At 44.5% G+C, this 26,795-nt stretch overlaps 1 protein-coding gene and 1 long non-coding RNA gene across 3 annotated transcripts in view; one reads left to right on the plus strand and one right to left on the minus strand.

Annotated features, from left to right (window-relative positions):
• Window positions 1–13,189, plus strand: part of WNT3A (Wnt family member 3A) — a 75,355-nt gene extending 62,166 nt beyond the window's left edge. For both annotated transcript variants that reach the window (XM_015853035.3, XM_085539119.1), the window contains exons 3-4: window positions 9,019–9,284; window positions 12,169–13,189. In XM_015853035.3, the coding sequence (XP_015708521.2) occupies window positions 9,019–9,284; window positions 12,169–12,648 (746 nt within the window). In that variant the 3' untranslated portion in view covers window positions 12,649–13,189. The remainder of the gene's footprint in view (window positions 1–9,018; window positions 9,285–12,168) is intronic.
• LOC146762188 (uncharacterized) overlaps window positions 1–25,398 on the minus strand; it is a 30,914-nt gene extending 5,516 nt beyond the window's left edge. Inside the window, exons 1-2 of the long non-coding RNA XR_014943251.1 lie at window positions 25,225–25,398; window positions 23,775–23,894 (exon numbers count right to left, since the gene is read on the minus strand). This is a non-coding gene — a long non-coding RNA (uncharacterized LOC146762188). The remainder of the gene's footprint in view (window positions 1–23,774; window positions 23,895–25,224) is intronic.
• Between the last annotated feature and the right edge of the window lie 1,397 nt (window positions 25,399–26,795).

The following is a 26,795-nucleotide window of genomic DNA, read 5'->3' on the forward strand; positions in this document are numbered from 1 at the left end:
GATTGTTTTATTAAACCATTTGAATAGGGATTTCCCTTTCGGCCGACAACGGGGCCCGGCCAATGCATAGTTCTAGGTTGCTATGACTTAGTTGGTGCTGGCTAATCACAAGTGAGGGCAAATTTCATATAAAATATCTGGGGCCATTGTCGACCTAATGCGGCGTGACAGTGCCAGCACAAAGGGGGATTCATTCACCCCAGCAGGTAATAAGGACGATTTGCCATACCAACCAGGCAGTCTCGAGGGGGGCTGTCAAATACGATCAGAGCAGCAAAATGGAGCCTCGCATTCCATTCTCAGGTGGGCGAAGGCAATCCTTTTGTTGGACCATGTTGCTTCTGATAACAGAATACAATTATTTTTCTTTTCTTGCCCATATCCTATTGACCAGTGGGGCTGTTTTGCATAGCACTCTTTGGGACTTGTCTTTTCTTCTTGCCTTCTTTCCAGGCCAGGAGAGACCCCGGTGATCCCTTTAACCTGGAAGGCGCTGCGGAGAATTTCAGCCTTGTCCTTCCCTGCTCCCTCTCCGCCTTCCCCTTTCATTAAGGACTCAGTCCTGCCACAATGAGCATGGTGTATCTCTGCTAATAACCCCCAATTGGCACACAGCTTCCTTTTGTCTCAAGCCTTCCAGGGACATCAGGCGGGTGGGGAGACAAGGGTAATTTGGGGCAGTTTGAGGGACCGTGAGTTTCAGGCCTTGAGACAGAGAGGAAATATTCAGAAGACATTTACGGGAGGTGGGGGGGAACCACTGCTGAGCGTTTCACACATGACCAAGCCAACAGAAAGAAAGATAAAACTTGCTTGCATTGGGCAGGGTAGGTAGAGAGACATACATGACAATGATTAGATCGACAGAGAGATTGGGCAATAGAGAAGGAGATAGGGGGATGTTTGCTTTGCGAGCAGCAGACAGCGGGTTACTGATACCAGACCATCCTGCTGATTTGCTTATCTTGGGGGTCTGCTTACCTGCAGTCACCTGGGGTTATTTTGACAGCAGCTAATTAGCAGGAGCATTCCAGCCCCCGACCCACCCTGCTCTGCTCAGCCAGCAGCGCCCATTGGCCCCGCTCTGTGAGCTGGCTCTACCTGTTTGGGAGCACAGGCGCTGAAGGTTGCAGCTTCAGTGTGCTCAGTGCAATGAAAACCATAAGCAACCAACAAGGAAAGAAAAAAAGAAGAGAGAATAAATAAAACCACTGTTCACATGTTTGAGAGGAACTTGGCCTTCAGGATTTTACAAACCGAATTCATCCAACCTCATTCTATCCAACATTCTCTCTTATCGTTCATGTTCCCTGGCAGGAATTGCCCATTTAATAATTTCCCTCCAATGATCTGAATCACGGCTAATCTGATCAAATGTCTTTTTAGGGCCTTTCATCTTTGCAGGGATGTGTTGACACTAGCACGCTGGTGCAGAGGAAACAAGAACTCAAGCAGAACTTCGTTCAAAACACAGATGGGACCCAAACCTAACCTTTCCTTTAAGATATGCAAAAGTGTGGTTAGCTTCTTGTTATTATGCTTCGCATTTGCATGAGTCTTTGCATTTTGGGGCCTGATTTTTACGAGGATAAAATAGTCAAACAAACCCCGGAGCTGGATTTTGATGAGAAACAGTGCAGAATCAGCTGGGCATGGAGTTGGCATGGTTTCTTGTGGTGAAGGGCAGAGGCTGTGGCATCATGCAGAGCCCGGCATGAAGCTGTAAGGGAGCTCTGTGGGATCTGTGGGCATTCTGAACTTATGGATTCTCTGAAGCTTGAGGTGGGAGAGCTGCATGTATTCCATGCCTTTTTTGGGTTAGACCTAATATAGTTGTTTACCTGCAGCCAACAAACACTGGGATTTTTGCAAAGTAGTCTCCCCAAAGCACAGAGAGAAGCCTGCTTAGGAAATGCTCCTAAAGACCAAAGGACCCAAGACAAACACATCACAAAAAGGCAGCATGTATTTGGGTTTCGGTAGCACGTGGCTCCAAACCATTCAGATCAGTCTGTAAACCTATGCTGAGACTGTCATATTGCAAAGGGCTGGCAGGGGAAAGGAGCTGATGATCCTTCTGTATCCAGAAGTGCTGTGCCATAATAGATTCTACTCTTGTCCAAGGGATCCCATGTAATCCTGCTCTTCTGGAAACGATTGATGGAGTAGTGGTGGAGGTTTCTTCCCTGTAAAATACTGCTCTGGAATGTCCTGGAGGTACTGTCAAGACCTGCAGTAGCTATAAGTCTAGATGAGGTGCTGATCAGAGGGTAGCTGTGGTCTGCACAACTCAGCACACATGCAGGTTGAGGTACCAATGTTCTCCTGGGATCATAGAATCATAGAATCACCAAGGTTGGAAAAGACCTCCAGGATCATCCAGTCCAACCATCCAACTACCACCAGTATTTCCCCACTAATCCATGCGCCCTGGAAGGGTCTATGCAAGAGTGACCCAAGCATGAGCATCACTCCTGTATAATGAGACAAGATGCAGTATAGGGCAAAGAGAAAAATTCTTCCTTTTGCCCTTCTCCTCTGTAACATGGTAGGCTGATGGAATACTTAAAGCTCCAGCTGTGGGGTGTAAGCTGAACTTTCTGATTGTCCTCTATAGATAGTGCACCAGATCTGGTCAGTGGTGTGAGTCAATAGAGTATACAATTTGAATGCATCTGTGAGTGTTTCTTTATATTCCATGATACATGAATTTTGTGTATTTCTGCAAATAGGGAAACTGAAGCAGGTTATGTAGTTGCTCTTGTCCAGAGAGGGTCTTTGGTCAGTATTTGTAGCTCACTGGGTGATGCAGTCATTGGGATCCAACCTTTCTGTAGCCTTTCTAAAGCCTTCAGAGATATCTAAGAACAACATGGACTTTGGGAGCTTCCTGCCTGACCAACACTGTTGTGATTAAATGGAAACTCAGAGCCTGGCACTTGGCTAGTTGGCATTTAGACTTGGAGGAGGACCAAGTTCAGAAATGGAAGCTTTAAGCAAGCTCAAGATCTCTTCCTACTGCTTTGACTTTGGAAAGTGTTTTATAGTCAGCATAATGATAGGGAGCATGAATACAGCACACACTGCTGAATTTGGAGATGCGCTCTTTGGAATGATTTGCCCTACCACCAAGAAACATGGCTTTCCCCTTTCTTTCTTGTGATGGACACATCCAAGGCCACCACTTGTTCCTCTTCACCTTCCCTAATGATGGAAGGGGAATCTTTAAAAACAACCCAAAGCCTTGGTAAAAGGTTCCCCTCTCACTGTGCTGAGGATGTAATTGAGGAGTCCAGCAGCAGGCCTGGAGATGCTGATGCAGGAGGTCAATGTGTTGAGACTGGCCAGGCTGGGTTGGGGGAATATGAACACTGGGACCACTACAGAGCAGAGCTAAAGGAAGCCTGAAGCTGAGCCAGTCAACTTCTATAAACCCCTTTTAGCTGGTTTATCTGAGCTGAAATCTCCTATTGCTACAATCAGGAGCAATACCTCTGAGGATATAAAAGCCAATATTTTGTTCCCAGCATTCCCAGTATTTTCCCTGTAACACCTCTGTGATCCTCCTCCATTTTTACTATGGGAACAACTCTTGTTCCCCTCCAGCACTTGGACACTGTCTCTGCAGCGTGGATGGATCTTTCAGACAACATGTGCCAAGGGGATCCCTGTTCTCCATTTTCACATGGATGCCAATATTTAATAGTTCTGATTGACACACCATTTTCTTCTTAGTGATCATAAAAAAACTGCCTTTAGACACTTTGTATTTCACCTTTCCTCCTCTTTTCCCTGGGGAAAAAAAATGCATCCTGTGATCAGAGGTGTGACCCTTCACTTCTTTCCTCATCAGCTTTTGCTAAAGGGATTGATCTTGCGCAAGGAGCATCACAAGGGGGAAGACTTCATCTCCATGTACTGAATCCTTGGTCCTTGGCTCTGAGGGATCTGTTGGTTGGTAGGTTTAGCACAGAGGCTGAGTGAGTTGTGGGGACTTGAGTCAAAGGCTGGGCTCCCTAATCCCTCAAAGCTCATATCACAAATTCCCCACCGTCTTTGGACAATTCCTTCCACCCCTGTAGCAGCCATATCTTACCTTCAAGAAGAACCCCCATCCATAGTAACTAGGAGGAGACTGAGCCATTAAGAAAGGCTCTCAGTATAAGAGGTGAGGCTGTGCTGACTCCAAATGCCAGAATTGCCAGGCTGCATCCAGTTTTATTTCCAGTTTATTTGGTTTAAGGTTTTATTTAGATTATTTTTTTAATCCAGAGTCAATGTAGTGTCAACTCTTGTGCAAATCCTAGCATGAGAGCTGTGGGTTTGTATTCCCTCAGGACAGGGAGGGAATTTAAACCCTTTCTCACACTCCCTGGGTGCATGCCCTACCAGACAAATGTTGGAAAGCCTTTACACTTTCAACCCCTCAGAGATGAGTTTTCTGAAACAGGTTGCCTGGGCGTCTAAAATCGCTGACACAACAGATAGCTCTCTCTTCTGTGTTAGCTTTGAAAAACAAAGCAGAGAGAAAGCAGCGTGCTCCTCCCTGAAGTCCTGTTGAGCAGCTGGGACATCAGGGTCTCATATACTAAGGAACTTCCATACCTTCAGTAGGAACACCCAGAAAAGTGGGATGCTGAGTCCCTAATGCTCATCTCTCTGTTCTCCAAGCTGCTGAGGGCTCTTTTCCTTCTGGGTATACAGCCCAGAGTCACCTCAAGCAAGAGACCCTCCTCTCTTTCCTAAGACTGCACAGATCTTGCTGCCTTCTTTTAAGAAGTCCTCAATGTAAACAGCAGTTCCTCCCTCTTTAAGAAACATCCCAGCTCTTCCAGTTGTGGTCCAGGGCACAGAATTTGCAGTTTCAGTTCCTAACATATCTGAAGGTGGGTTATATGACCCTCTCAACAGGAGCCTGCTGTTACCTTTATCCAGCTGAGCAGAGAGCCAGGAAAGATGTAGGGTGTCAACAACAGAAAGAACAGGGCTCAGTGCTATAGTACAAAAGTAGTGGACTGTGGGTTTTCCAGACAAAAATGGACCATTATATCCGTCCTTCTGCTTCACCATAGTCTTTCTTCCTTCGCATCTGGAATATCTGTCTGACCTGGGGTTCATCTTTGAGTCACCAAGAGAAAGACTGAGGAAAAATAAGTCACTGTCTGGGCAGCAGAACCTATGAGAGCAGGTTTTGTATGTTAAACAGTCAAAATATTTATGTGGTTATTCATTTGCCTTTCTCATCCCACATCTTGACGGGTCCTTTGTACAGCTCCAACGCCTTCTGCCTACAGTTCTGAAGACATCACTAAACTGAGCATTGCAGGCTGCTGGGGAGATAGGCAGGATTGTTTTCAGGTGTGTGGATAAGGAAGCAAAGCACAGGCTGACCAAATCACATAAGAAAGCTGTGCAAAAGCAGGAAATCAAACTTAGGTCACATCATCCTCAGACCTTTGAATTCCTATACAAATAGTGCCCAACCATGTCTTTCTGCATCCTGAGATAATGCTCATGCTGAGCACAGAGGACCATGGACCATTCAGACTCCCAGCCTCACAGAATGGGCTCCTTAGAAAACAATTTTCAGAAGTGACAGTGAGTTGGAAAACTCTCATTGCATGAGTAGCTACAGAATCATAGAATCACAGAACCAGCCAGGCTGGAAAAGACCACTAAGATCCCCAAGTCCAACCCCAACCCATCCCACCACTCCCAATGACCACATCCATCAGTGTCACATCTCCACAATCCTTAAACACCTTCAGGGACGGTGATCCCACCACCTCCCTGGGCAGCCTGTGCTGCTCCATCACCACTCTTTCAGAGACAAAGTTCTTCCTCATATCCAACCTGAACCTCCCCTGGTGCAGCTTGAGGCCATTCCCTCTCATAGTATCAAGAAGTCAAAGTCTTTCTCCTTTCAGGCAATTGTAGAGAATAATGAGATCCCCCCGAACCTCTCTCTTCTCCAGGCTGAACCATCCCAGCTCCCTCAATTGCTCCCCATCAAGACTTGTGCTTCAGACCCTTCATAGCTCTGTTACCCTTCTCTGGGCACATTCCAGAGCCTCAGTGTCTTTCTTATAGGGAAGGGCCCAGAACTGAACACAGTACCAGGGTACCTTATTACCCCCTCCCCAGTCTCCAGACCCTCCAGGGAAACTTGAGAGCAGGAGCAGGCAGGAATTAAACAAGCCAGAGCTATGGTGACCTTGTGCTGCACTGAAAACAAAGTGTTTAAGATGCTCTTAAGCCATCATCCCCATGAGGTACGAGCCCATAGCAACCTCCCTTTGCCAGATGACTTTCCAGAGGCTCTCTTCAAGTCCTAACGAGATGCTTGTCTCCTGCTACCAGAACCACCCAGAGAGGAATGAGGTGACCTGACCAACATACTGCACTTTTCTGTTATCTTTGCTAAGTCTCTTGCATTTTTATATGGCATCTTAATAACCCCTCATTTCCATTACAAGTGCATGCTTTCCTTCTGCTTATCTGTATCTCTATACACTCCTTCTCCATTCCTGCAGCCACACCGCCTCCAGCTACAACCTGGGGAGCTCTCCGTTGCTCCATAGGGTCAGGTCTGCTTGGTAATGGGAGTTCAGCCCCATAACTGGGGAGGTGGCAGGACGTGATTCAGGCGATGGCTCTCCTCCATCTGCGTCAATATTGAACTTGCTGCCTGAAGTTAGGGGCAGGAGAAGTAAACCCAGTGCCCTAATTTCATGCAGTCATTAAAGAGATTGGCTGCAACTTTCTCAAGAGACAAACTCCTAACCTCAGTGCCCGGGGCCAGATTTCAGCTTTGCTCTGTTCTGCCTGCATTCCCCAGGTAGTTACCATCAGATACAATGCTATTTGCTTCCTGTTGTGTGCTGTTAAGTGGTGGCTGCACTCCACCCCAGGGGTGGCTGCATTTCAAAAGCAGGGGAGTGATTACCGCATATACAAGCTGTAAAAGGCAGTGGGCTTTTTTTTTTTTCTGGGAAGAGCCAAGTATGATCCGAGCTTCTTAAGGTAAATCCTATCAATACCCTCCCGGAGCTGAAGGCTTTCAGTAGGGGACAGCAGCAGTGCGCAGCTGATGTAATGGACTGGGATTTAGGCAGAGCCAAAGCTGTGCTGCTGTGCACCCATTCAGTTGTGCCCAAGCCTTGGAAAATGCAGTTTTGCAGCCCCCTCTGCCAGGATTCTGGATGCCATTTGAGCTTAGGCAAGAGCAAAGTGCTGAGTCCTCAGACCTGTTAGAACTGGACTCACCTGGTCATGCACTGAAGCCAAGCTTTTGCACAACGAAAGAGCTGCATGGTCACCAGCTTTGGGAAGCTGGGATCCTTCAGGGTGGAGAGATGCTGAATAGGGGTTTTTTAAAATCACACTGTGGAACTGAGTGTTCCTGCATTTTTCTTACTTGGTTCTGGCTCCCAGGGACTTACTAACCTCATGATGCGCACTAACGTTGTGTTCCAGGACATTGCTCATACCTTCTGCTTGTAAGTTCATGCACATTATTTGATTTGCTTATTGCTGTGTTTGGTAGCCTTCCCAAAGCAAAGCAGCACTGCACAAGTTCTTGCTTAAGCCTTCAGTCCAGGTTTGATTTCACCCTGAGAACACACTGGTATTTTGGCTTGGCATATTAAACTCTCCTTGTGTTAGTAAAGCCTGGAAGCATCTAGAAATTAAAGAATATGCCAAAAATGCCCAGGCAGGGAAAGCTCAGGTCATCAAAATGTGGTGCAGAGAATATGAGGGAGGATTTGTGGGGGGATATCATCAGATGAAGCAAAGCTTGATGGAAGTTGGTGAAGCTGTATCAATTGGAACCTGACATCCTGCATTCATGGGAGCAGTCATATTTCAGCATTGTCCTATTCTAATCATTCAACCATTCAAAAGGTGTCAGAGATAAAATGCTTTCTTGGTCAACTGGTCTATAGGCAAGCGGTGAGCTCATGTGGTAAGATGTACAAGGTTAAGGGAGGCAGGTTATCACAACCACTGTCTTCTTAGAACTGCCTCAGGGGATTGAGAACAGCCTTTTTAATGATAAAATGTCATTTTCCTGAAGCCAAAACTCATTGCAGAGGTGTTTTCTGATGTGTAGCATCGAACTCCACAGTCATTTCCAGTCAGTGAAGAAACAGAATGAAATGAAAACTGAAAATTAAGCTGATTCCATGGTACATTCCTATTTTCAAAGCAGTTTAAAAGGTTTTCTTCTCAGCACTGGAAACCAGGAAAGCCAGGCTAACATTGAGCTGCCCTTCTCTTCCCATCTCTATCTATGAGGAAAGGCTGTGAAGGAAGGTTTCCTCAGAGGTCATGGAAACTTTTGGCTGTTCCCATCCAACATATGAGGCAATGAGCAGAAAAGGAGAGCCCATTCCAGTCCCCTTGGCACGGAATTTAGTCAGGCAAAGTGAGCAAAGCTTTAGATACCTGTATGATGACATGTGTTGAGCACTCTCTCCAAGGTGGCTTTAGAATGGAGGGTGGGGATAACACTTAGTTTACACGGTTAGGATAAGGAAGCATCTGTCCATCCTGATATTTACCCACCTTCCAGCCATCAGCAGCTCTCCCAGTGAAGGAGCAGTGAGCGTTGGTCTCACCATGAAAGGCAGAGGCTGATGTTAACTGTAGACTTGCATTTTTATAGTCCAAATTCTACTCATCAGAAGCCAACATTGAGGCTCTGTGCATGGCTAAGTGATGCACTGCCTGCAAATTAGTATATAATTTATATGCCCTGAGATATTCAGCTTTGGATTGCTTTTTGTTTTGCCATAGCCCTGTTCTAAGAACTTAGTTAAATTGTGTTTTCTGACCTCAGTGAGCTTGCATCCAGCTTGGTTACCTACAGAAACTGTGAATGCCCCATCCCTGGAGGTGCTCAAAGCCAGGTTGGATGGGGCCATGTCCTCAAGAGAAGATGTTCACAGTGTTGAACACAGCCACACATGGTCTTTTTTTTGCTGGCCAATGTTCATTGGTTTCTTTCTTTCACAGCTACCAGGGAATCCGCCTTCGTCCATGCCATTGCCTCTGCCGGAGTGGCTTTTGCAGTGACCAGGTCCTGCGCCGAGGGCTCGGCCACCATCTGCGGCTGCGACACTCGTCACAAGGGCTCTCCAGGGGAAGGCTGGAAATGGGGAGGCTGCAGCGAGGACGTGGAGTTTGGGAGCATGGTGTCTAGGGAATTCGCTGATGCCCGAGAAAACAGACCGGATGCTCGGTCAGCCATGAACAGGCACAACAATGAAGCTGGAAGGACCGTAAGGACATTTGGTTTTACCTTTCTTGATCTCTTATACTGATTTCTTACTAACAGGAGTAATCAAACCAAAATCGGGGCTGATTTATGTCATGAAGTGGTGATACATGTCCCAGAATGGTTCTTTGCTGGGAGGTGACCAATTGATCCCTGTGTCCAGTCTTAAAGTATACTTACCCACTCAGATGTAGATGTCTAACTTGGAGTTAATTGTCCGTATCCCTCTATAGTAAGTGGATCTAAACAGTTGGCACTAGGGTGGAATATGAAGCATGAAGTTTTGGATTTTGAAATAGCTCAGTTGGATGATGTCCTATTTGTACCTGGGTGTAGGAGGAAGAGCTGTGTGGCCAGAGATGTCTGTACTGTAGAATTCTGAAGTTAAGAGAGATGGACCAACATGGGGAGGATTCAGCTAGTTAAGCAAAGGCAATTTAGTTTAACCTGACAAAGATATTCTGAAGCATCCGGTCTGTCCTTGGACTTCCAATGGGAAAGACTGTGGACCTTCTGCAGGTCCTCTTCCATCTCTGATCTGATGCCTTGGACACTCATGGAGCTTGGAAGTGATGTCATGTCCTTGTGTTTTGGCAGCTGAATCCTAATCTGAGTGCAGCAGTCATGCAGAACACATACATCCAGACCTAGCTATAAAAGAACTCAGCTGCCTAAAGCTGATTTGGGTAGCCAAATGTACAACTGCAGATCCCTTCTTTCATACTGCAGACCTATAAAATCTATCAGTATCTCAGCTTGTGCCTCAGAAGCCCCCAGCATTTGTACCACTTTGGGTATGTTGTCTAGAAGGGCCCATCCTGGTGGAGAAAGCTGAATTGATGGTGTCTGCGGAGTGTTTTCCTTCAGGAGCTCTTGAAGGGAGGCTAATGACTTGGAGACCTTCCCCTGATCACCCTATCCTGCCCTGTAGACAGAATGGGTTAAAGAGGGAGAGCATTTGTCACCACCCCTCTTCTCAAAAGTGTTCTATTTCCCAAGATGTATTTAAAGGAAAATGAGAGAGAAAGTGGCTCTGGTGCCTTCAGATATAACATGGACTATGCCCCAAAGCCAGCTAGTGTGTTTTCACTTCTGCCACTGAAATAAATATATGAGAGAACTGAAAAGATAGTTTTGCCCTCATCTCAGTGTCTGACTCATAAACAGTGAATCTTTAAGTTGGAAAAGTCCCTATCACAGGACATTCTCTTTTTATCTCAGGAATAGTCCATAAATGCCCAAAGAACTTAATCTATAGGAAACAATTTGTGAAATTAAATCACAAAGCTTTTGCTAATATAGACTGTTCCACTACTCCTATGAGAACTGCTTTTATTTCTCACATAGTAAAATTAAATTAGTTCATCCCTCAGTGCAGGAAAGATACATCACCGCAATCAAAAGAGGTTAATGTGGTCTTTTTCCCTCAGGATAAGGCCTCACATGTGCCTAGGAGGGTGTATGATTGTGCAGAGCCATAGCAAAGGCAGCACAGTTGTGCAATGCTAGGAAACCTCTGTTCTTGCTTGGACTTTGTGTGAGCTCTTCAGGTGGATGCTGCCTAACCTCTGTGGAGTGATTCCACCTTACACCATAGGACAGCAGGTCTGAAGCATGGAGTACAATCTATCAAGATAAAGAAATACCACCTGAAACAGAACTTGTCCGCAAAATAAATACGAGGAGTAATGTGGTTTCCTGAAGCCCTGACCCAAATTATCCAAGTTATCTCTGGTTATTTTACAGTTTTCAGTAATTCTGAACATCTGAAATCCTCTGACTTATAAACTGGTATTTGCCATTCTCTCCATGCCAGAACCCATGGGTAGCTGTTCCAGCCCTCCATGCTCAAGTGGTTTCAGCTAAGCCTGAGCCCACAGGCAGTGTTTCATATTAGTTCCCATATGAGCTCAGAACCTACCACAAGGCCAGCAGCTTTGATTAAGTTCAGCATGAATACACGAACCAAACATTTTGTGGTTCCCTCTCATTGCTAATTACAACCTCTTTTGTGGCATGTGATACTCCGTAAATAACGCAGGAAAGCACCTGGTGAGCACCAAGGTGCTGAATCATGGCAAATCTCTTGGACTCAGGCTGCCACTCGTCTGTTCACGTACCCAGAATTTTGCTGATCAGTCTGAAAGTGCAGATTATCAAATGAGTGTCATAAGGCTGAGAATACCTCAGGGCAGCATCTCTGGAAACCTCTGGACTAATTTTATGAGTGGTGAGGGTATCCTATGATCAATAATCTCCCTCCCGTACATTCTAGGATGGTGCTTTATGTTGAAATGTGAGCTTTTCAAAGTCACAAGTTGAGCTTCTATTTATTTATTTTTTTCTTCTAAATGGTGTTAAGAAAATCATATTTGCTTGAAAATAAACACATTAGTTTTCAGGTTTCTGAATACAGCCACCAATAAGGCTAGAACCATGTTTGGTGAAGTAAACATGAAAACATACAAATTAAATGGAGTTATAGTCTGGATGTTCAGGATGTTTCTCATTTCTTCAGCTTGCAAATGGAATAGCTGTATATTTCACTCCTGAAGACATTAGTAGGTTTCTCCTCTCTTTGCTTTTCTGCATGGATATGTCCAAATTGTATTCTTGGGTGGTAACACTGAAATATTCATATATCAACGCTGGTAGGAAAAAGTTTAATGAGTACGAAATCACTTCAGCCCATACTGAAAGCAATCAGTAGATGTTTAAAATTGGGATAAGAATCTGAGGTAGCTACAGAAAGTAACTTTCTGTTATCCTAACTTTAGGATATGTAGAATTCTATGGTTCTAAATCCTGGCTGTAATGGAAAATGCAGTATGTATTTCGATGGCAGGCTAATGTCTTCCCTCTGTTTTTTCTCACCTTCTCTTTTCCAGTCTATTATTGAGCTCATGCATCTGAAGTGCAAATGTCACGGCCTCTCAGGCAGCTGTGAAGTGAAGACCTGCTGGTGGTCTCAGCCTGACTTCAGGGTCATCGGGGACTACCTGAAGGACAAATATGACAGCGCTTCAGAAATGGTGGTGGAGAAACACCGGGAATCCCGTGGTTGGGTCGAGACCCTCCGGCCCAAATACAACTTCTTCAAGGCTCCGACTGAGAAGGACCTGGTTTACTATGAGAACTCACCCAACTTTTGCGAGCCCAATCCTGAGACGGGTTCCTTCGGGACTCGTGACAGGATCTGTAACGTCACTTCCCATGGGATTGATGGCTGTGACCTTTTGTGCTGCGGCCGCGGGCACAACACGAGGACTGAGAAACGGAAAGAGAAGTGCCACTGTATCTTCCACTGGTGCTGCTACGTCCGCTGCCAGGAATGCATACGAGTCTACGATGTCCACACGTGCAAATAAAGCACGCAAGCCCCTTTGACGGGCTCCAAGAGGAGAAACAGATTCGAGCCTACTTCCTCTGATGTTGCAGACAAGAGAGAAGTCTACTTTTTTTGATATTAAAAGAATAATAATAATAATAATAAAAAAATTAAAGGCTAAAAACTGGTTGGATAGAATAGGTCTAATGACTTCTGGGCTATCCTGAGGTACATCTGGCAGTCACACAAGTTAAGCCGCAATGATGCATCCCGTAGGAGACAGCGGCTTTTTAGCTGTCTGACAACGCAGAGCTGGAAAGAAGAGCATCAGCAAAAGCATGGATTGGTTCTGCTCTCGCCCACCTGAAGTGATTTGTGTGATTAAGTGTCCTTTGAAAGACTTGCATCTTCCTAGATATCTCCTTCTCCCTCAGCCAGAGAAAGGCTGTGTTGGATGCCAGCACTAAGCTTTCTGAGATCTATCTACATACCCAAATGGCTAGACTCTGTGCATAAGAGCAACAACGTCAGCAAAAGAAATAAAAGCAGATAAGTTAATGATGTAAAAAAAAAAAAAAAAAAAAAAAAGACAAAAGAAAAAAAAAAAAAAAAAAAAGAATGAAATTCTCTTTTACTTTTACCTTGGAACCAGAGAAGTCTAGAAGTATATGATAGAGCTGTAGAGTGGGCAGGCTCTTCACATGAACTTTTTAGCATAGCAGATTCTGCCAAATTTGACATAGGATGCAGTGGCACGTACAGAGAGGGAGGGAGGGAGGGAGGAGGTGAAGGAAAGGGAGAGAGAACTGCCAGTGGTTTCCTGCAAATGCCTTGTTGGTGCACATGTGATGTGCATGGTACAGAAGAGTTTAGTACCTGATATGTGAAGAGGACTTGGTGTGTGCATTGAGAAGGAGATTGTCCCGCAATGGGACATGTTGCTCCACCTGTGTCCCAGTACGAGGCTCAGCCAATGAGTTTTCATTGGGGACATGGTGCAGGGCAATTCTCCTTGGGATGAACTTTTGCTGCTGGGAAGAGGACATCTGGCTCCTCAGCATCCTGGCTCGCTCCAGAAGAGGAGGGAAGGGAAAATGTTTATTTCTCCTGCACCATCATCAAGAGTGGAAAGTATACTTAGTCCTTCCACTCTCTGCGCTTCATACAGGCTTCCCCTTGGGCACTTAGCAAAACCCTTAGACCACAAATGTGTCAGGAATTTGACTCTGAATGACAGTTTGTCACCTGTGCATTTACATGACAGTGACCCAACCTTCACCCCCAAAGCTGGAGCAGTTTCAGCCTCTAGCCAAATTTGGTTCCTCACCTATGTTCTGCAGCCATTCCCATCTCTAAGAGTGGCGCAGATTAAGATGTATGGAATCCAGACTCCAAATCAGCCCATAGATTGGGAAAGGTTGGACACAGAGCCAAATCCCTACTGTGCAGTGTTGCCCCATCTCTGCTATTTGCTTCCAACTCCCCTTCTATACGTGTTACTCTACTTTTGATTTCATATTGCCAGATACAGAAAGAGCTCTCACTTCTGATGTAAGCATCAAGGTTTCCTTCAGTCATGTGGGTATTGGGCCAAATTCTCAGCCCGTTGCCTTGGTGTTTACAACATCAGAGTTACTCCTGTTCATTACTAGCATAAACGAGTACTGAATCAAACATGGAGTTGTAGTCTGTTTAACTTCTAATGTGCTTACCCAATGTCCTCTTTGTCTTACTCATACCTTGAGTTCCTATCTTTGGAAAAAGACCAAGGATTGACATTTTTTCCATCAATCCAGGGGATGAAACGGGTTGTGATTCATCTCCCAGTGAATCACAGGAGTCTTTTCATGGACAGCAAAGCAATGTAATTATGACTGTTGGCTAGTTCAACCCTGGAAATTTATGCAGAGAAATCAGAATGTCAGCTTATTCCCAGAACTGAAAGAGGGAATATGCAGAAGAAACAGGGAATGAACATAGCTTAATCAGAGAGAAAACGGGAGGAAATGAGGCCTCTAAGGGTTGACTCTGAGTCAAGGCATCTCCTGAGACTACTCCTAGGCTGGTGCAGTTGGTGCATTGCTGTATGCCTCAGGGCTGTGCCCAAGGACACAAGCAAGTTCTGTGTGTTGGTGGAGGCACTTCTATTAATGCTCTGCAAAATAGCTGCAATGAAACGAGAGGAGATATACAGGAGAGAGGGAAGGAAAGATCAAGAGCGAGAAAGAAAGAAATGGAAAGAGAAGCAACTGTACATGTAAACACTGCATACAGTGGATGGCCACACATCATCTGTTAGAAAGCAACAGATGACTAAAAATTGAGAAAAAGATGAACCAGTGCATGGATAGATGGGTGACTTTTATAAAACAGTCAAGGGGAAAAGGAAAATCTGGTCATTATAGCAAATAGAGAAGAAGGCCATTACAGGGGGACATTGCCACTGTGATAAATATTCAGATGCAAACTATCAGGAAGGAAAACTCTGAAGGAAAACATATAAGATGGAAGGCATTGAGGAATTGTAAAGTTGGGATAAGGGAAGATAAGTCTGATTTATCTAATATAATGCAGTACTGGCATTCTCAGCAAGAGATTATTGGCATTTCCTGCCAATAATCCTTCACATTCCTTCTTGTACACCATGCCAGTGAAGGAATGGGTCAGAGCATCTGGCTTCTTTGCATGGAAGTTGGATTCTGACCCCATGCCATCCACAGCACGCTAACATTCACAAGTTCTGCATTTGCACCAGAACGAAGCCCAGCATCACTAGTGGGTGGAGTTCTTTGGGAGGCATGGGAAAAAAATAGACATCTACTGAGCAATTGTCTCTTATGGTGAACAAACAGCTTTGACTGCAGTAGTTGGATCTATCTCATCTGGCTGTGTCAAAGTCGAGCATCTACTCTAAACTATTTGTCTAACTTTCTGTTAGGATCAGTGGCAAGACACAAACAAATGCAGAAGGTGATTCATCATAGGCTAGGATGGTATCTAAGCTGGGTTTGGTAAATTGCCCTCTGAATGTACCTCTGTCTTTCCGCTGACCTGAGCTGATGAGCTCATACGAGATGATGAACTTTCAGACTGGGTACAGTCTGATGATGTGAAGTCCTCTATGAGTCAAAGAGGTGAAGGTACAATCTGATCATCAGCTGAGATGGGCTGGAAGCTCTACTCCTTCATTTAAATCTGGGGTCAGGCTCAGTGCTCAGGGACTTCCAGCCCATTCAAAGTATTTTTTACAAAGCCTATGCATATTTAATAGGTTTTATTATGTAATTAGTCACCTACTAATAGTAGTAAGGGGTTGTAAAGTGTAAGTGATTGAGCAGCTGCTACTGAAGCCAATGACATATGCCTCTGGATATTCTGTTTATGACATCAGGTCCATCTGTGGGTTCTAGTCCAAGGTCTGACTCTATCCATGCGGAAGGGAAGGGGAGCTCCTGCTAAGGGTCTAGGAGTAAGGGACTGATGACTATATATGCTAAGCCTTCATCTGGCCTCATAGCTTTGGAGAAGTCACTATGGGCCTCAATAGTTTATGCACATGAATTCAGGAAATGTGTTTGAAAAACTAAGATCCCTCTCTGCTGTCTTCTCTTGGTGTCTCATACGAGGTTCCCACTGCAGTGAGCAGTGAGGTGCCATCCCTCCCTATCTATCACCTCAGATACATGGGGACTCATTTAGATAACTGTCTAAGTGCAACCCAAAGCCTTCTTCTGCCTCAGGTTCTCCAAGTCTTTCAGAATTGTACGGTCTTCCTCACAGGGGAGATTTTGTTTATAAGCATCTTGCCACATTTTAGGTGCCCTAAGAGACTGTATTGTTATGCAGCTGTTTCTCCAATGGCATGGGACTCCCACAGGTCCTGTTTCATATGTACGAAATCTAGTCAGTTGTGTCAGAGACCATGGGATACCCAAAAGGACTCATGTCTCATGATGCCTATGTGAAGATGGTTGAGTTGCTCAATTGTCTGGTAATGGTTTTCTGGAAACTTCCTTCCCCCTCAGCTTGTGCTTGGGTGTATTCAAAAGGCAAAGATCATTCACTTCCAACTCAGCTTCCATGGTCCATGGCTCCCTTCCCTTCAGCCTTCACTTGTGGTGAGGTTTATAGTAATGATATCATCCAGCAAATTAACACAGAAATAAAGGTACATAATTTAATTCCTCTTACATGCTGCTCTCCCGCCTTTCCTTTTGCTGAGCTGATGGGCTTGATGGCCACCGTCCGTTCTGCATCCAACCTTGTTCAAGTCAGCAGAGTCACATGCAAAGGGTGAATTTGGTCTCATCTCTTTTCTTTCTATGAAAGAAATTGAAAGTGTAGGAGCTTTTTCTTGTCTCAGCTTAGTTCTAGAATTTGGGGATTTCTCTTTCTCAGAGAAGAAAGAAATGTGAGGAGGAGAATGCGTGATGTTTCCTATTACTGGTCTCCTGTGTATCTCTTTTAGCTGAGTGCCATCTCCAAAATACTTAGGAGGTCTCCAAAATGATCTTCACTCCTTACAAGGAGCTTCATGTGCACGATGAAAGCGGTCAGAATTTAATATTGAGAGGGGATTGCAGGGACTGCTGCAACACAAAATGCCATCTGAGGCAGAAATCTCTGAGTTAGCACCAGGCACATCAACCACTCAAACAGAAGTGCTGCAGTCTTAGCTGGACATTGCAGGATTTTGGTGTTAGTTCACATCATAGTGCAATTCCATTTGATATTCAATGTAAAATATGTTTGGATTTTCTGTGTGTTTAGCTCTATTGCCACAGGAATGTCCATGGACTGTAATACATTCATCATGTGTGTTCATGTTTGCTATTTCCCCAGCTGTAAATTCAAATATTGGAGAAACGCTTCTTCTTCTTATGAGCTCCAGGTCACATTTTAGCTTCAAGGAAAGGCTTCAGTGCAGAAAATCAGTGGATATTCAGGGTTACAGCTTGAATACTCTGCAGGAGCTGGGAGTCGTGAATCCAGTCCTGGGTTCTGTACTAAGGAAATTACTTCAGGCTACCCTCAGTGCCTTAATGATAGGCTTCAGGAAGATAACATAGGGCCACAAAAAAGGCCACAATCAAACTGCCCTGCAGCCATCAGTCACTGTGCCTGGTTAAAACTAATAAACAGCATCAGCTACCCATAGGAAAATGACTCCTGGCTCCTCCACAGAACTGCTGGTTGTTTGGGGGAGAAGCTGTACAGAGTGTGCAGATGATGAGAGTGAATGTGAGCTGGGTGGGAGGAGGCCCTGTCTCTTCTCCATAGCTGTCTTTCTTCTGTTCTTCATCTCCCCCCACACTAAATCTTGAGTGTTACAACAGGGACTTAGCACAGGAGCAAATCTCTTCTAGATTTCCTTTATCCCATGGGGCAGCAGTGATGAGACCTGGCTCCCTTTTCCCTCAGTGATCTTTCTTCATGGCTTAACCCTCCATTACGTTTCCAACTCTCTCTTGTGTGCTCTGACAAAAGCTAACAAAATGCACTTCATCACTGTTCAGCACAGGGACAGGACCTTGCTGTCTCAGGTCTCTGTTAGCTGCTGCTGTGTGCAGATGTTTCCATTTGGAGGGAGGCAGAGGCTCTGGTGGCCTCTGTTTTAAGAAATGGGGAGATTTTCTCAAGTGCTAATGGGAGGCTGGGATCTGACTGCCAGGCAGTGATACCTGAAAATGGGATTCAGGAAACGTAGGTTTCTACATGTGATCTTGAAGTCCCATACAAGCAACGATGATGAGATCCATTTGCCTAAATGTAGCATCCAGGGCTGAATTAATTATTGAAGATAGGCATCTAGAGTCATTTGGGATGCCCCAGGGTGTCCCAATGGCTTCTGACAGCTGCTCTGGAAGAGTGCAGCCTCCCCTTAAGTCCCATGGCATATCTGCCAGCCTCATGCAGATGTCTCAGAAACCCTAGGGCATCTCAGATGGCACTAGATGTCTATGCATGAGCAACCCAGTTGATCTCCTAATCAGTAGACACTGGAGGCTAGAGAACAATTCAGCTGGCCAAATGGAAGTGGCCACCATAGGGCAGGTTGAACCACTCTAGGCCCCACTGGCTGTGCTGATGATCCCCATAAGATATGGGTTTTCAGACATCTAATTGACATGGAGACACATGCTTGTGAGCATCTACATCTGCTTTGGAGATGGAAATCTGTGTCTGAACTCAGTTCTGCTCCAACTTAGACTGATATAAAATAGGAGGCATCGTTTCCATAATGCTCGACTTACAAGTGATCCAAAGGGAGCAGAAATAAGACCTACTCTATAAAAATAGTTGAAACCAATTTACTGACTGGTACGTAATGTGTTTGACTCCAAGAGAGCATCTCTGCTGCTCTTCTTGGTGAGCACGTAATGAAAATAAACAATTCCCACCAAATCATCTGCAGGCAAAATCTTGATGTTATGTGAATACTATCTAAAGAAAGCTACTGAGGCACAGCAGTCACAAGCATGTTCTCCACCTGACTTTGTCTCCTCTTCTCTCTTTGTATACCTTGCTCTTATACATGTTCTGTGGACCAAGGGAGGTGTTGGACAGCTCTGCATGGAAGTGGAGAGTGGGGAAGGTGTGAGGAGATGCTTTCCTCATTTTCCTTTCTTTTTTTCAAGTTCCTTCTCCTTATTTATTAGTATTTATTTATTTCTCGCCACTTGTTCCACTCTACCAAAAAGCCTGAAGGCACATCTGCCACAGACATAGGCTAGTAAGCAGCTGAGTGTCACCCATGCTTTTGAGGGAAGGCACCATTTCATCAGAGCTTCTTTCCAACATGCACTTGCCACCACTTGCTAAGAACAGGAAGCCCAAGTTCTCAAACTTATCAAGCTCCCAAAACCTCCCAGATCCTTCTAGATGTGATTAAATCCTCCATTCTGTTGATGCTCATTCATCCAGACCTGCTTGTCCCACTGCCCACCCATCCCTCACTGCCTGCAGCTCAGCCTTACACCTCTTCATCTCAGTGAAGATGTCTCTATCGTGGCATCACTTTCAGTCACTCCTAGGCCAAAATCTGCCCAAACAGGTGACCTCTCATTGCTTTGGACTATCTGATGAGCCCACCAGCAACGTCAAAGGCATAAAACACAGCCCTGTAGCAGCACGGGGGATTTCCCCATGGTATGAAACATACTTGTCCATAAGACAAGGACAAGTATCTTCTTGTGGGTGGGTTTTTTGCTGTTACTTTCCCTTCCCACAGACTGTCTGCCTGATCACATCACCCTGCTTAGAGCTACGTCACTGTCTGTAACCCTTCCTTAGCCTGCCCCTACCCCCACCCCACTGAGCACCCCTTTGTACAGAATGCATGTATGATACAACCTGAAATTCCAAAGCTATTGTACAAAGTAGGTTCGTCACTTTTTTGTTTTTTTCCTCAGTATTTTGTTAAGTCTGATGATGATTTTTTTTTTATGATTATTTATTTTATGAATAAATGTATATATTAGTAAGAGTATATATTTGCGGAAATAACTCATCGGGACAGTGTTGTTGCTCTGCTGTTGTGCTTGTGACCTCATTGGCTTTTCCAGTTTTTCCAATACCCTCTTTTCTACTGACAGCACACTAGAGGTGTCTTGTAACTGTTCTTTTGTTACCAGTTAAGTTTGATAGATGTGTTAACTTTATAATGAAAATTAAAAAAAAAAAAAAAAAGCAGTAATTTTAACCTGTGTTTGGGTATTTCTCCAACCATTCCACAGTCCCAGTTTTGATGGGATGCCATTCTATATCATGGGCTGAAATATAGGTCAGGAATAAATATTCTTGTATTCCCTTGTAGGACAGAAGGTTGGTGCCAAACCCATGCCCACTTTCTACAGTGACAGTCCAGTTCAGAACAGAACATGTATACTTAAACAGCCATGAGCCCATTTCTCAGCTAAGTGTATCTTGGGCAGGGAACCATAGAATGGTTTGGGTTGGAAGGGACTTGAAGAACACCCAGTTCCAACCCACTGCCATGGGTCGGGTTGCCCCCCACCAGATCAGGGCAGCCCATCCAACCCTGGCCTTCAGCACCTCCAGGGATGGGGCATCCACAACATGTATCAAGGCCTCACCACAAAACTTCCCCTTGACTTCTAATCTCAATCTCTCCTTTTTTAGTTTAAAATCATTCCCAATTGTCCTAAAGGATATAATTAGGGGAGGGCTGATCTGATGAGGAAAGCCCTGGTGTTCCTTTCACTGGAACACTGTGCCTATTTGCCACCGTATTCACAAAAACAGAAGCAGATCAGGTAATCTTGTGGCCTTAGCCACTCACTTAGGGGGGATTTAGCCCTCACAGGCCAGATATTTCCTCTATGTCCATCCTGGATGACCTCCTTATAGAAAATTGAGGGAGTTGAATACCCCCAGAGATTCATCTCACTTCTTTAAAACATATTGCTGTGGTGATGGTGTGTGATGGTGTAGATCATCTTCTGGAGATTTCTGCTGTTTTTTGGGGGGTATTTTTTCCTACAATGATTCTAAATGAGCAAAAAATAAATAAATAAAGATCACTTCCTACAGCTGGACAGGATGATCTCGGAGGTCTTTTCCAACCTTGGTGATTCTATGATTCTATGGGAAGGTCCTGGGTGACTGGTAGCATACTGTGTTGTCCCAGACACAATATCCACCACCACCCCCCAAAACACACCCGCACCTTGTTTCAAATGACACAGGTCAAACACCACAGAGAGCTCTCAACATACCAGGCTCAGCATATTTTCCAGAAATAAATGATAAACATTCTTATTAAAGAGCCCTTGAGATAAGTTTGTCAAACTGAGTTGCCTGCTTCCCCAGGTTCAAGCAAGAGTACCTTTTCTTTTTTCTTTTTTCTTTTTTGTTATGTAGATAAAACTAAGAAATGTATGTACATCTCAGTAACCCTTACCTTCTCCGTGAGGGCATATTTGCTGTTAACCCCTTTAGATCCTTTTGTGAACTAAAGAAGAGAATTTGGTATTGATAACCCACTCCAACCCCATGACCTGAAATTTTCACCATGGGGGGAACTGCCAAAGTCCTCTGTTTTGCAGAACAGTCCCTTTCCTCTTTATGGTCAGTAGTATGGTCTAACTGGGGTCACATTTAGCCATACCAGAAGGCTTTACCCATGACAACAGACCTTGCAGAAGTAATCTAAAGCCATTCCAGTACCAAGTAGCAGCTCTTAGATCCATACAGACAAGGGTTTAGTCCTATCGCCAAGGAAAATGTAAGGACTGATGTGCACAGACATGCTGACACATGGAGAAAATTAGGCATCTATCCTCCTTGTAAAGAGCAGAGTTGAGATCGTAGGTTAGAAAAGACCTCTGAGATCACCAAGTCCAGCCATCAGTCCATCCCCACCATCCTCACTAAACCATGTCCCTCACTGCCACATCTCTACAGTACTTGAGCACCTCTGGGGATGGTGAGTCCATTAATCCCTGGGCAGACTGTGTCAATGCATTACCACTCATTCTGATAATAAATTTGTTCCTAATATCCAACTTACCATGCACAAGCATCCCATTCGCATACAAACAGTAACTCAGGCAGGTCTGAGATATGCTAGATCTACAGCACATGTGCAAATTGGTCTCTATGTGATGATCCCAAGGCTTCTGAGAGCCCCACGTGTCCTTGTGCCTGAACACGAACCTGGTGTAATCAAGACACCAAGAGTCAGACAATTCTGCATGTGAGCAAGGTATCCAAAGCCTCCACAAACTTGCAGACTTGCCACACAGGCTTCACTGATTACAAGGTGTGGGATTCAGATCGCAGACTCAAACACAGAAATGTAGGTGCCCAAAGAAGACAATCCCATCAGTGCCCTGCAGGCATTTCAAACAGGAGCATCCTGCCTGTCTTCCAAGGGCAGTTCCAGAACCACTGTGGATCCGTGTCATGCCTGGCAGCTCCAGGAAGATGTCTCAGATGGCCCAAGATGTGCCAAAAGCAACAGGCTGTTGAGATTAGGCAGGAGAATTGAGCCAGAATTTCCTGTGAACTTCCTGTTTCATGTTCCCATTATTTTTTTTCATCAGTAAAGTTGAGAGAGGGCTTTATTTCAGCTTCCCTGGGTGCAACATCACCTGGGCTTGGTATTTGTTACACCAAAGACTCTGTAGGAAACCCATGCCTTCCTGAATCATTAGTTGGGTACTCAAAGGAATTATCCCAGGCGGTACCAGATACCAAACACATTGAAATTTCAGTCTCCAGTCTCTCTGAGCACATGCAATACTCTCCTACGCACGTTTAGATGTTTTAATCTGCAAGTTGAATCCCGCTTGAGCAAACAGTCCAATACAGCATCCTTTGAAGCTGTGAAAACCAGCAGCAAGCAATTCTTTGACCAGCAGCTAACCAGGCCTTGAAGAAAGAAGCCGTGACCCAATGTAATTTGAAAGCTTTGCCGTTTCATTGCTACCCAGCCTGGCTTTGGAATTTGCTTACTGATCTCTTTTATTTGCAGGTGTGGATTATTTTCCCTCATCATACAGTCATTTGGAGGCACATAGCCAGATTTGCATTCCACAGGGCTACAATCCGGTCTGGGATTTGCCTGCGAGTGTCAACAGGTGAAGTGTTAAGTAATGAACTTGGTGGTAGTGTTAAGAGGAGGTCAGCTCCGCTTTTCTTCAGGCTGGTTTCGTGCAAGGACAGCAGCATTAGGTAGATTCAAACAGCCATATAAAATAGATACGTGCTCTCAGCTCTCAGCCTGACCCTTTGAAGCCTTACTCCATCTTCTGCATTTTCTGACACCTTAAATTGTGTTTCCTTTTCTCAAAGAGGGGGTACAACAAGGCTATGTTGATACACAGCACCTTCAAACACCCAGCAGATGGTTTTATCTTCCATGCTGCTAGAACAGAAGATTGGACTTTGCAGGGAGTTCTCTTTAGAGTCATGGTTCCTGCAGTGTCAGCTGGGACAATAGGGTGTCTTAATGAGGTGGAGCTGGCAGGACAAGTAAATAGCCCTGAAGTGGGTACGTGAAGGACTTGGGTTGATATGAACAGCTAAATCAATAGACACACGTTACTGGTTCAAATGTGGAGTGGGAATACCATCCCCCATCTTTCCTCAATGGGTCACCAGGGAGGAGTTTGGCATATGGAGGGCTGTCAAGGAGCTCACCTTTAGGGTTGTTAATTAGTGATAATTGAGTGGTCCTCAAGAGTTCTGACTAAGTTCCTTGGCTGCTACAGGTTGGCAGGCCTTGCTTGGCACACCCAGTCTTAACTGCAGATGTTGTTCCTGTGAGAGAGAGGAAGGTTACACATTAAAAGGCAACAGACACTCCAAATTCATGCGGAATGACATGCAACCCAAGGGCTGGCTGCACAACTTCATTGAATTAGTCCTTCCTCCCCTGTAATTAGGAGGGTTTGAGATCTGGCTGCTATTGTTGTGATGATAGTCTCAATCACAGTCATACTCCCTGCTTTGTGGAAGTGTCTCCAGTGCCCACCACCACTGAGGACCACCCCTAGTGCTGGGTGATGTTGCAAATACAAGACAAGGCAATGGACCTGATCCTAAAGCTTACAAGTCCACATGGTCTTTTTTTTATTTACCTAGCCCCGTTTACATCTATCAGCAATGATGGAATATAAACACCCCCTGGCTATTAGTGTAGGTTGCCTGAGCCAGTTTGCCTGTTGGCAGAACAGCCATAGCCAAGGAGGACACCAAGTCATACCTGCTGAGCAGATTTCTTGTATGTCAACTGAATGCAAAACTAACATTAAGGTCATAACAGTAACACGGTCTGGCTTAACTAGAGACAAATGAGGTTCACCTTTTAGCAACAGTTATCAGTAGTGTCATATCAAGGAAATTAGTTGTGTTTTCTTTCCACGTGAAGTTTGGAAGTAGTATAAGTCAATAAAAAAGTTGCCTTGCTAGCATAAAGAAGGTGGGAACTGCTCTGCAAGTAGAGACCATGGGCTAAAAGCTGACATGATCTGCAAAAAAGAAATCCCTGAAGTAGGCAGGCGTGGAGAGACAATATGTCTAAGAAAGGAATATAGAACAACCATCCACCATTTCTCATCATATTAGAACTAGGAGGCATCCACTGCAATTAACAGGTCAAAAGCAAAAGAAAAGTGCTTTTCTTTTCCTTGTGGGAAATAGTTCTAACAGTGGAACCCAATGCTGCAGGGATCTGAGGATAAATATTTCAGTTTATCTGGGTTTAGATGCAGGGAAACAAAATTCACTGAGGAAAAATGCCTCACCTCAGACTTGCAGGGATCTCAATTGTGGCAAGAAGGTAGAGCATAGGAAAAGTTAATAAACAACAGCAAAAAAAGTATTAAGCACCAAAGAAAATAAATGTATGTGTGTAAATAGTGTTGTGTTGGATAACTCAATTTTGATACCAACCTATATGTCAGACCACCAGGTCAGCATGTCAGCCCCTGGCCCAACAGTTGTTTTCTTTGAGAATTTTAGAAGTCTACAGTGTTTCCCATGATCACAGAATCATTGGATTGGTTTGGAAGGAACCTTAAAAACTATGTAGATCCAACCCCCTTGCTGTGGGCAGAGTGAATCTAGATAGTTCTAAGTCTGCACTCACCTTGCTGAGCCTTCCTGTGACAGGTCTTTCAGAGCATGCCAGGGCGGGTGACTAAAATCCTTTTTCTGGCCCAAAGTCACAAGAGCTGTGTTGTCTTTTCTCTTCCACAAGAGAAGATCTTCTTGACAGCTTCAGGTGCCAGTTGTAAATCCAAAGTGTGTGAGTTAAAGGAGTCTGTAAGTGCCACAAAGTCAACTCATTTTGCATGAGTTGTAAAATTCTGTAAATTTTGTAATTCAAAAAACTGTTAAATTCTCAAAATAAGTAGGATGGAAAAGTTACTTCAGACTCCAGCTCATGTAAATGCAGGGTATTTGAAGGATGAAATGTTTTAGAATCAACAGAGCACGTCAGAAATGAGACCTTTGTTGCCTTGTTCTCCATTCAATAAATTCATGTTTGGATGTTCTTTAACTACTCCAGATGCTCCAAGTAATGATAATGCTTTTACCACATCTATCTCCCCTTTCATATTCACTTAGGTGCTCTGGGTTACCAAATGACTTGTGCCCTTTGTTCTTAAAACGTCTCATTAAAGGCCATCTCTTCCATAATGTTCCCCCACTTCTGACCTCCTTAGTGACCTTCTTATTGCTAATCTTTCAACGTTGCTGCCATGTATAGCCGTGGGTCAACAAAAAAACCTTTTGATTCACAGAGACTTGGGGAATATTTATCCTGCACCCCTCAACACAGGGAAATCTAGAAAATCCCACCCCTGAAGCAGAGCATCTCTTGAGATGGTGTAAAGCCAACTCCTGGAAGAAGATATTAAAGAAACAAGAGTTACAATTCGTAAATAAGCATTTTGACTTGAGTTCCAGAACTGTCTTCCTTGTTCACCAGGGGAGCACAGAGAGACATCTGGCGGCTGAATAATATTCTGCAGGTAAGCACATTTTGGGATATGCCTTTGCTAGGCAGATGTGCCAAGAAGCGTATGTGTATCTTCAGAGACATTGTACCATTTAGCTCACTTGGAACACTATCACAAAACTCACATTGACTAGTGTGGAAACTTCCTCAAGATCTTTAAATGTTAGATGTGCTGGAGATGTCACACCTTGTCTGATGGTTAATCCCTCCTCAGACGCAACTTGACTTATCAAGGTAGAAATTTACCCTAGAGTTGTCTACTTCTGGGATGAAATAAAAGGCAAGAAAAATATTGACAAAAATGATGCTTCTGTCTGCTCTGCAGCACTGCGTTACTACATTGTCTTCTCATGTTTCTTGGCATCCTGAGAAATGAAGTGCTGCACAGAGCTGGAATCTTGCTATGGGATTCACTAAGGCATAGGAGTCCATAGAAGCTGTTTTAAGCTGTAAATGCCCATCATCTGAAGTTCTCCAGTAGCAGGATACACTCTTTTCCCACCTGTGCTGGAGAAGGCTTTTAGATCAGCTCTTGAGTTGAATTCAGGAAAACAAACTGAGGAAGATACAGACAAAGGAGAAGGTTAAATTCCTTTTCCCACTCCAGCTCCCCAGCAGTCAAAAGGCTTTTTGTCTTCTTTTATCAGCATTACACTATTTTGCACTATATTTCCCCTTTACAAATCCTCCTCAAC

Source organism: Coturnix japonica, chromosome 2, assembly GCF_054131305.1.
Source record: "Coturnix japonica strain WE chromosome 2, WE-NBRP24, whole genome shotgun sequence".
In the NCBI taxonomy this organism is placed as follows: domain Eukaryota; kingdom Metazoa; phylum Chordata; class Aves; order Galliformes; family Phasianidae; genus Coturnix; species Coturnix japonica.